The sequence below is a fragment of the Homarus americanus genome, unplaced genomic scaffold (genome assembly GCF_018991925.1).
Source record: "Homarus americanus isolate GMGI-L3 unplaced genomic scaffold, GMGI_Hamer_2.0 scaffold50924, whole genome shotgun sequence".
In the NCBI taxonomy this organism is placed as follows: domain Eukaryota; kingdom Metazoa; phylum Arthropoda; class Malacostraca; order Decapoda; family Nephropidae; genus Homarus; species Homarus americanus.
Genome location: NW_024718094.1, coordinates 5,233,852 through 5,245,334, shown reverse-complemented (window position 1 = coordinate 5,245,334; position 11,483 = coordinate 5,233,852). Strand labels below are relative to the sequence as shown.

Sequence of the window (11,483 nt, the reverse complement as noted above, 5' to 3'; positions counted from 1 at the left end):
GTCATGTACTCTGTCATTTCTGTTTCGTCATGTACTGTCATTTCTGTTTCGTCATGTACTCTGTCATTTCTGTTTCGTATCGTGATATAAGACGTACAAAACAGCTGACGTTACATTAGAAGTATTTTAGCAGGTTGAGGTTTTATGCTGCAGGCTCCTCATGGTATACCCAAATCTTTACAAGTTCCATCAAGAGAGATCGATATCCATTTCCACCGTAGAGTTAGAAGTGACCAACAGTGGCTGCTTATGGTAGAGTTATATTGTGACTGTCTAACCTGAGGGAAATCAATAACACATCTAACTCGGCTGAACTTCATGTAGAAACACGTTAGCCTCTTCACTAAGGGGACGCCATTTTCACCCCCTTTCCTCCCCCCCTCCCCCCAGGCCCTTCCCCTTCTCACGCACATCCCCTCCAACACACACAGAGGCCCCCAGACTGTGGATACTACAACTGAAGAATGTGTAAACACTCGCCCTAAAAAGTATCTTGACGGTGAGGATCGAGGAATTTCAAAATGAACACCTGACTCCTCTTTGTCTCGGTAGGGTTGTCAAAATCCTTCGTCCTTTGTGTCATATTGTCCCACACCAAATTGTACAGATACTTTTTTTTAGAGCGAGTACCTGGTGAAGGGTTCGAATCCATATTTAGTAATCTGAACCCATGTGTTAGATAAAGGAAGAGGACGTTGTGTGTGGGGAAGATATTTTTAGATCACAACAAACGAGTGAGGGTGACGAAGTTCCTGGAAATGTTCTCTTTGACATTGAGACAATTTCTGTGTATATAGATTGTCCCACTTCAAGGAGGCAGCCGGGAAGATAAGCTGAAACAAATCTTATTCTGCAAGTTACAGCTACAAACGTGCTTAATATAACCCACTTACTGCCGTGCACGTCTGATGATCACACACACACACACACACACACACAAACTTTATGCCTGTATCGCGAGGTACATAACGGGTACAGCTGCATTCCTTCACTGATTCTTCACCTGTTTTAGCCTTAATATGTACCTGGTCAGTGAGTTACGTCGTTGGTGATTAGGACTTAAATTGGTCGTGTTTTGGACTTGTTTTGGACATTTTATCGAGTATTGCGATGATACAAAGTGACTAACGGTGCTTTTCTGCGTAGTTGTGCCATTGGGCTCTTGTCGTTATTGGCATTAACTAAGACTTATAAATCCTATTGCCATGACGATTGAGAGCCAGTCTTAATGGGCTATGTATCTATTGAGTGACAGTCGTAAAGAGATCTGGTTGGGCCCCTCATCACTGTAAACAGTTTATGTTAAGTTGGGGCCTACTAGCACTGGCTGGGGTCCATTCGATTCCTTGAAGTAGTTCTGTGTGGTATTATGATGAACTCGTGTTGTTTATAATGGAGAGAGAGAGAGAGAGAGAGAGAGAGAGAGAGAGAGAGAGAGAGAGAGAGAGAGAGCACACACACATATCTCTCTCGAGTACAAATTCTTCACTGTCAAAAGTTATGAATTTATAGACGTCATATATCTCGCCTACAGCAGACAGACGTACACACGGACTGACTCGAACACGTACAGACTCACACACTTACAGACTCAAACACTGATAGACTCAAACACGGACGGACTCACACACAGACAGACTCACACACAGACAGACTCACACACGGACGGACTCACACACGGACAGTGAGAATAAACAATGACTGTCTTCTATTGATGGCGGCGGGAAGCGTAAAATGTGAATTATTGTCAGACTTTTAAATTTACTTTCACACTTACTTCCGTGAATCACCCATTGTGTTGCAGTGTGTCGTGGCGGCCCTGTACTGCACCACACACACACACACACACACACACACACACACACACACACGTAGAATCAGGTCCAGGTGTAGACTACAGGTGAGAGAGACCAGTGCCATAATTAAGGTCCTTTCGAGGCACTGAGCCAGGTAACCCTTGTGTACCTGCCTGTTTATTGAGGTCAGGTCAGGTCACGCTCCTCACCCTCTGTCGTAGCGGTGTGGCAGTGTGAGGCGGTGTGGCAGTGTGAGGCAGTGTGTGGCAATGTGAGGATGGTGTGGCAGTGGCGGGGCAGTGTGTGGCAGTGTGAGGCGGTGTGGTGTGAGGATGATGTGGCAGTGTGAGGATGGTGTGGCAGTGTGAGGGGGTGTGGCAGTGTGAGGATGGTGTGGTAGTGTGAGAGGGTATGGCAGTGTGTTAGGTCATGAGTCAAGGTTAGGTCATGAGTCAAGTTTATGAGTGAGGTTAATCATGATTCAACTTAGGTGATGAGTCAGATTAAGTCATGAGTGAGGTTAATTATGAGTTAGGTTAAGGTGATTAGTGAGGTTAAGGTGATTAGTGAGGTTAAGGTGATTAGTGAGGTTAAGGTGATTAGTGAGGTTAAGGTGATTAGTGAGGTTAAGGTGATTAGTGAGGTTAAGGTGATTAGTGAGGTCAAGGTGATTAGTGAGGTCAAGGTGATTAGTGAGGTTAAGGTGATTAGTGAGCACTACTAACAGCCTGGTCGTCTCCCCACAGGTCTAACTACCAGTATGAGGACGAGTCTACCAACAAGAGAAGAAAAAGAGGATCTATATTCTTTAGGAAGAAGAAGGTGAGTGTCTCTCTCTCTCTCTCTCTCTCTCTCTCTCTCTCTCTCTCTCTCTCTCTCTCTCTCTCTCTCATCATCCCCTTCTTCTTCCATCTCCTCGTCAACTATATTTATTTCCCATTTTTCTTCCCCTTCTCCGCTTCCACAATTTATCATTATTCCTCCTCTTGTTTCTTCTTTACTCTTCTTTTTTCATTCGTTAGTCTTCTTTCTCCTCATTTATTACGAGTTTCCTTATTCTTGTTCGCTTCAGCCTCTTCATACACGTTTATGATGGCTGGTCCGAATAGGCCCCATGCTGGTCAAGTAGGCCCCAGACTGGTCAAATAGGCCCCAGATTTATCAAATAGCCTCCAATCTTAATAGCCCCCAGTCCTAATAGACCCCAAACCTAATTTAACCATTAACACGAGGGCCAAGTTATTGTCACGGGCCCTTGTCATGTTCAGGTCTCAACAGATACACTAAAATCATCAGAATTTCTTTCACAGTTATATGGTATCGGCCTCTTCCTTCCTTCTCTCTTTCTTTCCTTCACACACACTTTTATCTCTCCTCTCTATCTCCTCGGTTCTCTCATCCTGGGTTTTTACTTCTCCTCCTTTTCTTATCCTTCCTCTTTATATATATATATATATATTCCTTCTGTCTTCTCCACTATCTCCTCCTCCTCCTCTATCTCTTCCTCCTTCTCGTCCTCCTCCTCCTGTCTCCTCCGCTTCTTCCTGCTCCTCCTCGTCTCCCTCTCCTTCCCCTCCTATCTTCCTCTTCCTCAATTATGTGCTTCTTCTTTGCTCCCCCTCCTCCTACTTTCTTCCCCCCCCCCTTTCCTATAAATAACCACACTGTATTTACATAATGGTTCAGAGTGTTAGGAGAAAACAGGCACACTATTACTTTACCTGACATATAAAAACCCAGTAATTCCCACATGTTGGTCGTAAGCCTCAATAAGTTTATATATATACAGAATTTATCTCGTGTAAGTATATATATTCAGTCTGTCATGATGTTAACCTAACCTACATGTATATAAATTTGATCATATACATCCAGTTGTGTGTTTGTGTGTGAATTGATGTGTATATTGTACTGTATAATTTAGTTAGGTATTCAAATGATGGTGTTTTAGTTTATATATTAATAGATTAGTAATTTGTCATTTGTAAATAATAATAGTTGAAGCCTTGACGTAGCTATACCTCAAGAACTATATATAACATGGTGTAGTAGACCTTCTATAGGGGGATATGATTGACGATGTGGTTTTTGTTATGCCGCAGGACAAGCCTAAGAAGAGCTCCCATCAGTTCGTGTCTGTCTGCTACAGTAACTCAGCCACCTGTGACGTGTGTAGCAAGCCTATGACCAACAAGCCGGCCCTTCGCTGTGAGAGTAAGTACTGTACCCACCTACCACCACCTCCTGTTTGGTTTGGCTGTAGAGAAAGTAGCCATCCAGTACCCTTCCTCCACTGTTGGAGTAAGTGCCATCCTCTTTTCCCCCTCTCTCACACGTGTTCTGCTTCAGAGTAAGGATAGAGGAGGTGTGAGGGTAAGTGGCTGTTACTCTATCAACATTTGAGTGTGAACCAGCAAGCATTTAAGAGGAGCTGAATTAGTAGATACTGTACTTGTTGCTTCTGACCGTCCTTACGTTCATTTACTCTTAAAAAATTCTTTTAATTTCCTCGTGTTGTAAACTGTAGGGAATATAGTTTTTTCCAGAAAGCAGTTTCGTGGTTTTTTTTTATTTACTTCTTTAAAAATTACTTACTTAGGAAAATAGTCACTTATTCGTCTGTTTCAGTTTTTAAGACCGTATGAACGTGAGTCAAGTTACTCCAGACACATGGAAAATTACCAACTTATCGAACTCCTCCAAGATATTATTAAGTTACTTCCACGTACCAAATTTAATCAAAATCCATCGCTTTTTCGTTTAATTATCACGTTCACAACTTGGAGCACGCACACAAAAAAATGGATTCTCTGTATCTCCAGGTTCTCTTCAGCGGCGCGTCATTGACAGAGAGAAAAAACGAAATCCGTCTCTTCAGTTCCAGATGATGACGCCGGGCAGATTCGTTCTTTTCCGTTGATGTGTGTAAAAAGCCGGTCTGAGCCTCTCGTTAAGGTTTAATATCCCTCATTAGTACCAGCTACGCACTGCGGCATATTAAAACATCCTGCCTACAATTATTATTTTTTAACTCTGAGGATAATTGTTTTAACCCTCTGAGGATGGTAGTTCAGCTCTCTTAGGACGACGGTTTAACTTTAACCCCTTGTGCAACTGTAACGTAAGCGGGTAATAGTAATAATAACAATAACAATGATAATAGTAACAACAATAACAACAACAAAGGGTTAAATCATGGAACACAAAGGGTTAAATCACGGTACACAAGGGCGTTAAATCATGGTACACAATGAGTTAAATCACAGTACACAAAGGGTTAAATCACGGTACACAAGGGATTAAGGACGAGGGTTTAAACCTTGGATGACCTTTGTTTAACCCTTTGAGGACGATATTTTAACCCTTTCTGAACCACGATGTTAACCCTTGAGGACGTTGGTAACACACCTAGCTAGTGTAGTGGGTAAAGAAGTAATTGTATTTACGTATTATTTACTATTTACCCGTTCTGGTTTAAGTAATTGTTATTGCTTCTTGTTTGGATTATATCATTGCTTATATTATAACTTGATTGTGTTTTTGTTTGTTTCTCAAATTTATCACTTCCATAATAAAAAAAAAAAAACTTCCATTTACTGTCTCTTATTTTAACTTATTATTTATTTTGTAATTTGATCGTCTTTTTTTTATTGTTTTTCCACTATGTATTTTTCTCCAACAAATGAATAAAATATACATTATGTAGACTATTCAATGTATGTCTACTGGAGTCGATTATAACCGGTGTTGTGTCGATATATCAGTCTTGTAAATCAGATATTGTTTTTTATTAAGGGGCTCCAAATCATGTCGATATTTCTGTTCTTGTATAGTTTATATTTGTAACTTGCTGGCTGTAGTAATTGTTTCGATACAGTGTACAGGTGTAGTGTAAGGGGTGTACAGGTGTTGCACAGGTGGAATACAGATTGAGGGTACAGATGGATTACAGGTGAGGGTATAGGTGGAGAATACAGGTACACTATGAGGGTGGACACACATCACCTGTCGACACCTGACGCTTTATTAACCGATGGGTCACGGGGAGGAGGGGGGGGGGTGGTGTAGAGGTGTTCGACAGTGTCCATCCATTCACCTGTGTATAACCATCCACGCCCCCCCCCCCTCTTTCTCTCTCTCACACACACACACACACACAAAACAAACACACAAAAACAAACACACACACAAAAGGGTAGAAGCGAGGGCAGTTATTGGCAGGTATCAGTGTCCAGGCTGTGTGAGGTCGACGTGAACCTGATATTGACCCTGAAGCTCTCATACACCTGCCACTACACCTGCCACTACACACACACATTTATTAATTTCGACGCGGTTTTGAAATTAAATTTTATATACGAACGTGTTATTGTCTTTGTTTATCTGATTAATTTTGTTTTGTAATTCTTCCGTCATTCCTTCCCATATTGTGTGCCTGGTTTCAAACTTTTTAATCGGTGGATGGGTTTTAAACTAAATTAGGGCTGTGTATCTCAATAAGCCATTATGGGCTAAATTCTGGCCAATATGTGGGAGGTAAAATAAGCCCGCCTACTTTCTCTCGCGCGAGCTTTTGATTGGTTTGGTGTAACTGCTTACGGAGGAAGGAGGTGTGGCGACGAGTGTTTCAAGACCAATATATTTACTATAATTCGCATCGTTAGATTATATAGGATGGTGGAATTATAAGGCTATAAACTTTTTTATACTTTTTAGTTAAGTTGTTTATTATCTTTACAGCGTGTCAGGTGTGTGTGCACGAGAACTCTTGCAAGGATCAGATCTCGGACTGCTCCAAGCTCAAGAACCCCAAGGTAAGAACTTTTTTTATTGAATCTTCATTTCATACCACCTCTCCTATTCATCTTTCTCCTTTTCATCTTATTCCATATTTCTTCCTTTTTCCCTATACCCTTTACTTGATTTCCTAACTTTTTCTCATTTATCACTTCTTTTTATTATTGATAGTGTGAGTGTTTGACAGTGCGTGTTATTTCCTTTAAATTTATCGTGAATATATATTTTTTTTTAGCAGATGAATTCTTGTTTTGGGACGATTTTTTCCCCTTTAAGTAGAGCCGTCCATGCTTTCATCTAATTATCCACGGCCTAGTCCTAATGGGTACCACTTTTAGGTTCCCAGGATGGAGCCTAATAGGACTGGGGGGGCCCATTTAACCTAATAATACCCCTAACAGGTCATATCTCCGCTCCTAGTACAGTCAGGGGAGAAAGTCTTATCAGTCACGTCTATTCATGAACCCTGAGACTCGTGAACCAGTGAATCCTATAGACATAACACGGTGTTGGGTTCAGTGATGGTACACTGTGTGAGGTCTCTGATTCACAGGTTCATGAGACTCAAGAGTTCATTGATGGGACTGACTGACGATTTTTTTCCCCTGACTGGTTCACCCGGTACACTCCCCAACCCTCGAGTAACACAACCGTAAAGCCATATTGTTTTATGACTGAAACAGAATTGAAGGTTTTTGGTGTGTGTTCATGATTTAGTGTTTTTTTTTTTTTACAGAACTGGATTTTTTTTTCTATACATGAAATAGCCTCTTGTATTTTCACACAATACTGTATAACGGCTTGCGGATGTTTGGTGTGTGATTTTTTGTCTCTATACTGTATAAAATGTTTTACACCAACCTTTAATAACTAAATTCAAAACTAAACAAATAATTTAACCTCGCCCATGACTTCAGCAATTTGTATGTATTAAATAAAAAAAAATAAGATATATAAGCTGATTTGCAAATTGGCTGTAAATGTTGTTATTGTGATGTGTTGTATTGTGTTGAAGCTTGTTGTTCTTGTCTTGTGTTTTGTTAAGATAGAAAATCACGAATCATCTTACTTGCATAATACTGATAACAACATTAGTCATTGGTGATACATCTTTTACTATGCCTTAAGACACACCGTAAAACAACACTTAAACTGATTTATGTGTATTAAACCTCATCATATCTTCAGTAGAGAGGTCCACCTTATCTTCACTTGCCACAGAGCACCACAAGCTCCTAAGCATGCGTGTCGTGTTTAGAGTTGGCTTGTGATGGTAGATTTCAGATTTTTTTTTAGCTAGTCTTTCAGCGATACACCGACAAACACACGTACTTCAGTCGTCTCCCAGTTATGATGTAAAGATAATTAAATTGTTGAGGTATAGATTAATGTTAATGGTACACGCTTCAGAGAGATGCATCATTTTACACACACACACACACACACGATTTGTCTTACCTGCCTGTCGTTATAACGTAACATAACAGGATTCGCAATATAACACGTTTTTAATTTACCTTTAGGATGGGCTGCACGGTACTCTTATTGTCACCTGTAGGTTTCTCTATTACTCACCTGTATGTACTAACAACACAGTATAACTCATTACAAACAACTTAATCACTTAGATGTATTAATAACACAACTCCAGTGTCATTGGTGTGTTGTGCTTTAGATGATATTAATAAATTGTGATTTGTTTTAAATGTTCTTCATAGACACATAATTACAAACACATAACACACTCGTATGTATTTGTAGCATAACATTACACAACGCTGCTACCACTAGACTGTCGTGTATGTGTGTGTGTTTCGGATTACGTAATAATAACCTGTCCCATTACAGACGTATCACTCACCTGTGCTATGTGTAATACCAAGAATGAATAATAGCAGACAAATTACCTCCTTGTATACAAAAATAACACATAAAATAATTACACGCCTTTTACGTAATAATAACACCTAACCACCGAATGACTCCCTTGAATGTATGTATTAATAACTCGACATAACGCATCGGCCAATTAAAGAGTTGTGTTGTGCCGTAATTTATGTGTTTTTGTTATTGTTATGGTGGTGGTGTGTTGGAGGTGGCTCTGACCTTCACTTGTTTGTTCTAGCACATCCAGCTGGCGGCAGGACTCACAACTCTGGTGAGGCGACCCCCCCCCTCGACCCTCCCCCAAACCCAGCTCTTGCCCCTTGTGATTATCTGTAGGTCCCCTCTCACACCTGGTCCCTCTCATCACCCTAGAGTCCCCTCTCATGTACCTGTAGGTCTCCTCATGTACACCTCCCCTCATGTACCCTGTAGGTCCCCTCTCATGTACACCTGTAGGTCCCCCCTCATGTACACCTGTAGGTCCCCTCTCATGTACACCTGTAGGTCCCCTCTCATGTACACCTGTAGGTCCCCTCTCATGTACAACTGTAGGTCCCCTGTCATGTACACCTGTAGGTCCCCCTCATGTACACCTGTAGGTCTCCCCTCATGTACACCTGTAGGCCTCCCTCTCATTTACACCAGTAGGTGTACACATGTAGGTCCCCATTTACATATGTATTTACTTCAGTGTGCATTGTAGAGCCCTACTGTACAGTTTACTTCCCTTCTTGTACATTTATTTTCCCTCTTGGTTTTTCTTCCTCGCTTTTAAATTCCATTAACCACCCTTTTAGGTCACTTCTTGTGCATCTGTAAGTTAAGGCGTGCACATCTGAAGCCCTTTCGTGTACACATATGTCTCCCCATGTACACACCCTTGAAAAATTATCTTTACGATTTCGTGTGAGGCAATATGACACAACAGACGAAGGTTCTTGACAATCCTACCAAGACAACAGGAGTCACAGTGATCATTTTGAAATTCATTGACCCTCTCCATGAAGATACTTTTTGAAGCGGGTGATACACTTGTTATTGGCCACCTGTACATGTGTATAGCCTCATGTAGTGGCATCTTGTGTACACGTGTAGGTGGCTTCTTTTACAAGTGATGCCAAGATATATACAGAATGTGTAGGTGTCCGTCCTGTACACTTTTAAGTGGTCTTCTGTGCACATATAAGTGGCCTCCTGTATATGTATGTGGCCTTCTGTACATATATAAGTGGTCTCCTGGACATGTGTAAGTCGCCTCCTGTACACATGTAAGTGTCCTCGTGAACACACTTGAGTGGCTTCCTGGGCCATGAGGTGGGATCATGAACACCCCCTGCCCCCTCACTCCCCTACCCCCTCACTCCCCTGCCCCCTCACTCCCCTGCCCCTCACTTCCCTGCCCCTCACTCCCTGCCCCTCACTTCCTGCCCCCTCATTCTGTCCCCCTTCCATCTCTCCCCATTCCCCCCCCTCCCTCTCCTGACTCCAAGCATTATTATAGATCAACTCCTGTGTTCTTATTAACCTGCTGACCCTAATAATCTTGCCTGCTCCTTCTCCCCATATCTGTTTGAAGGTGTCCCTCTAATTTCCCTCCATTTGTTTGTGAATTATTATACTTTTAACAGTGATGTCCTTTAAAATCTGATGCAACTTTTCTTTTAAGTTTCATGATAGAACTTAACATATTTGTTGAGTATGTGAGTTGAACGTTTAGTCTTTATTAACGTTGAATGGATATCATTTACTTCCTTATTGTTAACAGTTAGGGTAAAATAATACTGATAGTTTAGATGGGATGTGATATGTTTTTATAAGCCTAGATGACTAGAGGCGGCATCACACCTATCACTTTTTCTGTCAACTTTCTTGGTTTCTGTCGCTTTTCCCCAAATTGTCAGTTTTTCTAGCCTGTCCCTCTCAGATGAAACACATCGCTTCCACCTGATTGGCTTGCTCTAATTTCTGTGGTCAAGATCTATACTCAACAATGAGGATGTTGTATTTAAATAAAATAAATATCGAACCACTTAAGATAACAATATTTAGTTTTAAAAGTATTCACTATCACGTTTTTTCAATAAATTGCTCAAGTATAATTTTTTTATTGATGTTGACATTCATAAATAAATCTGATATTTGTTTATATTGACCCATGTGTTCAACTTCTTCATGGCCTCTCTATTTATTTTTGTGTGGACACTCCTGTCCAAAGAATACATGATAGACAATATTAGATCTCACTGTTGCCTGTGGGACTCAATGGGCAATAGACGTAATGACATAAAAAGTGATTGTGTAATGCCGCCTTAACACTAGTAGGTACTGTTATTAATCATTGTCATTCTCCTGGTGTTTAACTTCTTTGTAATGTAAACTCAGTCACTACATTTTGTTTTCATAATAATTGCTAGGAATCAACTTTTGCATTTGATTAATTTAATGGCTTTGTCATTTTGATCAAGAATTGTAATGTTGTGTTTATTACAAATTTTTGATGAACTTGACCTTTTGAGGTTCGTAGAAACATGTTCGATTTCCTAAATATCCAGGTGGAAGCATCAACTGTTGTGTTGCTCTTACTGCTAAACTGATAGAAAATCTTGACATAGTGTTGTAAAGGTAAGGTAGGTTGTGCAGTGGATATTGTTAAGTAAATAAGGTCGATCAATAATAAACTGTGTTGTGATAAATAAACATTTACTCTTCTCCACAACTACTAATTGACAAATCTCAGGGGATAAAGTTGGTATGCACAGGCTGTCATAGATGACGTTTTGCAATATTGTATTAATTAATATATGCCAGAGTACCCCCAGGTAAAGGAGTTGTCAGATGCTCTTTTCACCTCTTCTTGTCAGCTTGTATCAGATCCATCAAGTTTGACTGAGTTTCTGTATTTTATTTCATCTCCCTCTCAGTATAGTCTTACAATTCCTATCAGGACAGTAGCCTATCCCCAGGACTTCCACTGTTTTACTCATTCTAAAGTCTTCTTGCTGG

At 40.6% G+C, this 11,483-nt stretch overlaps 1 protein-coding gene across 1 annotated transcript in view; it reads left to right on the top strand.

Moving 5' to 3' along the window:
• Positions 1 to 2,542: 2,542 nt before the first annotated feature.
• LOC121859151 (rho guanine nucleotide exchange factor 18-like) overlaps positions 2,543 to 11,483 on the top strand; it is a gene marked incomplete at its 5' end in the record, with an annotated part of 53,752 nt that continues 44,811 nt past the window's right edge. Inside the window, 4 exon segments of the mRNA XM_042355886.1 lie at positions 2,543 to 2,618; positions 3,899 to 4,010; positions 6,537 to 6,610; positions 8,719 to 8,751. Coding sequence (XP_042211820.1) covers positions 2,543 to 2,618; positions 3,899 to 4,010; positions 6,537 to 6,610; positions 8,719 to 8,751 — 295 coding nt within the window.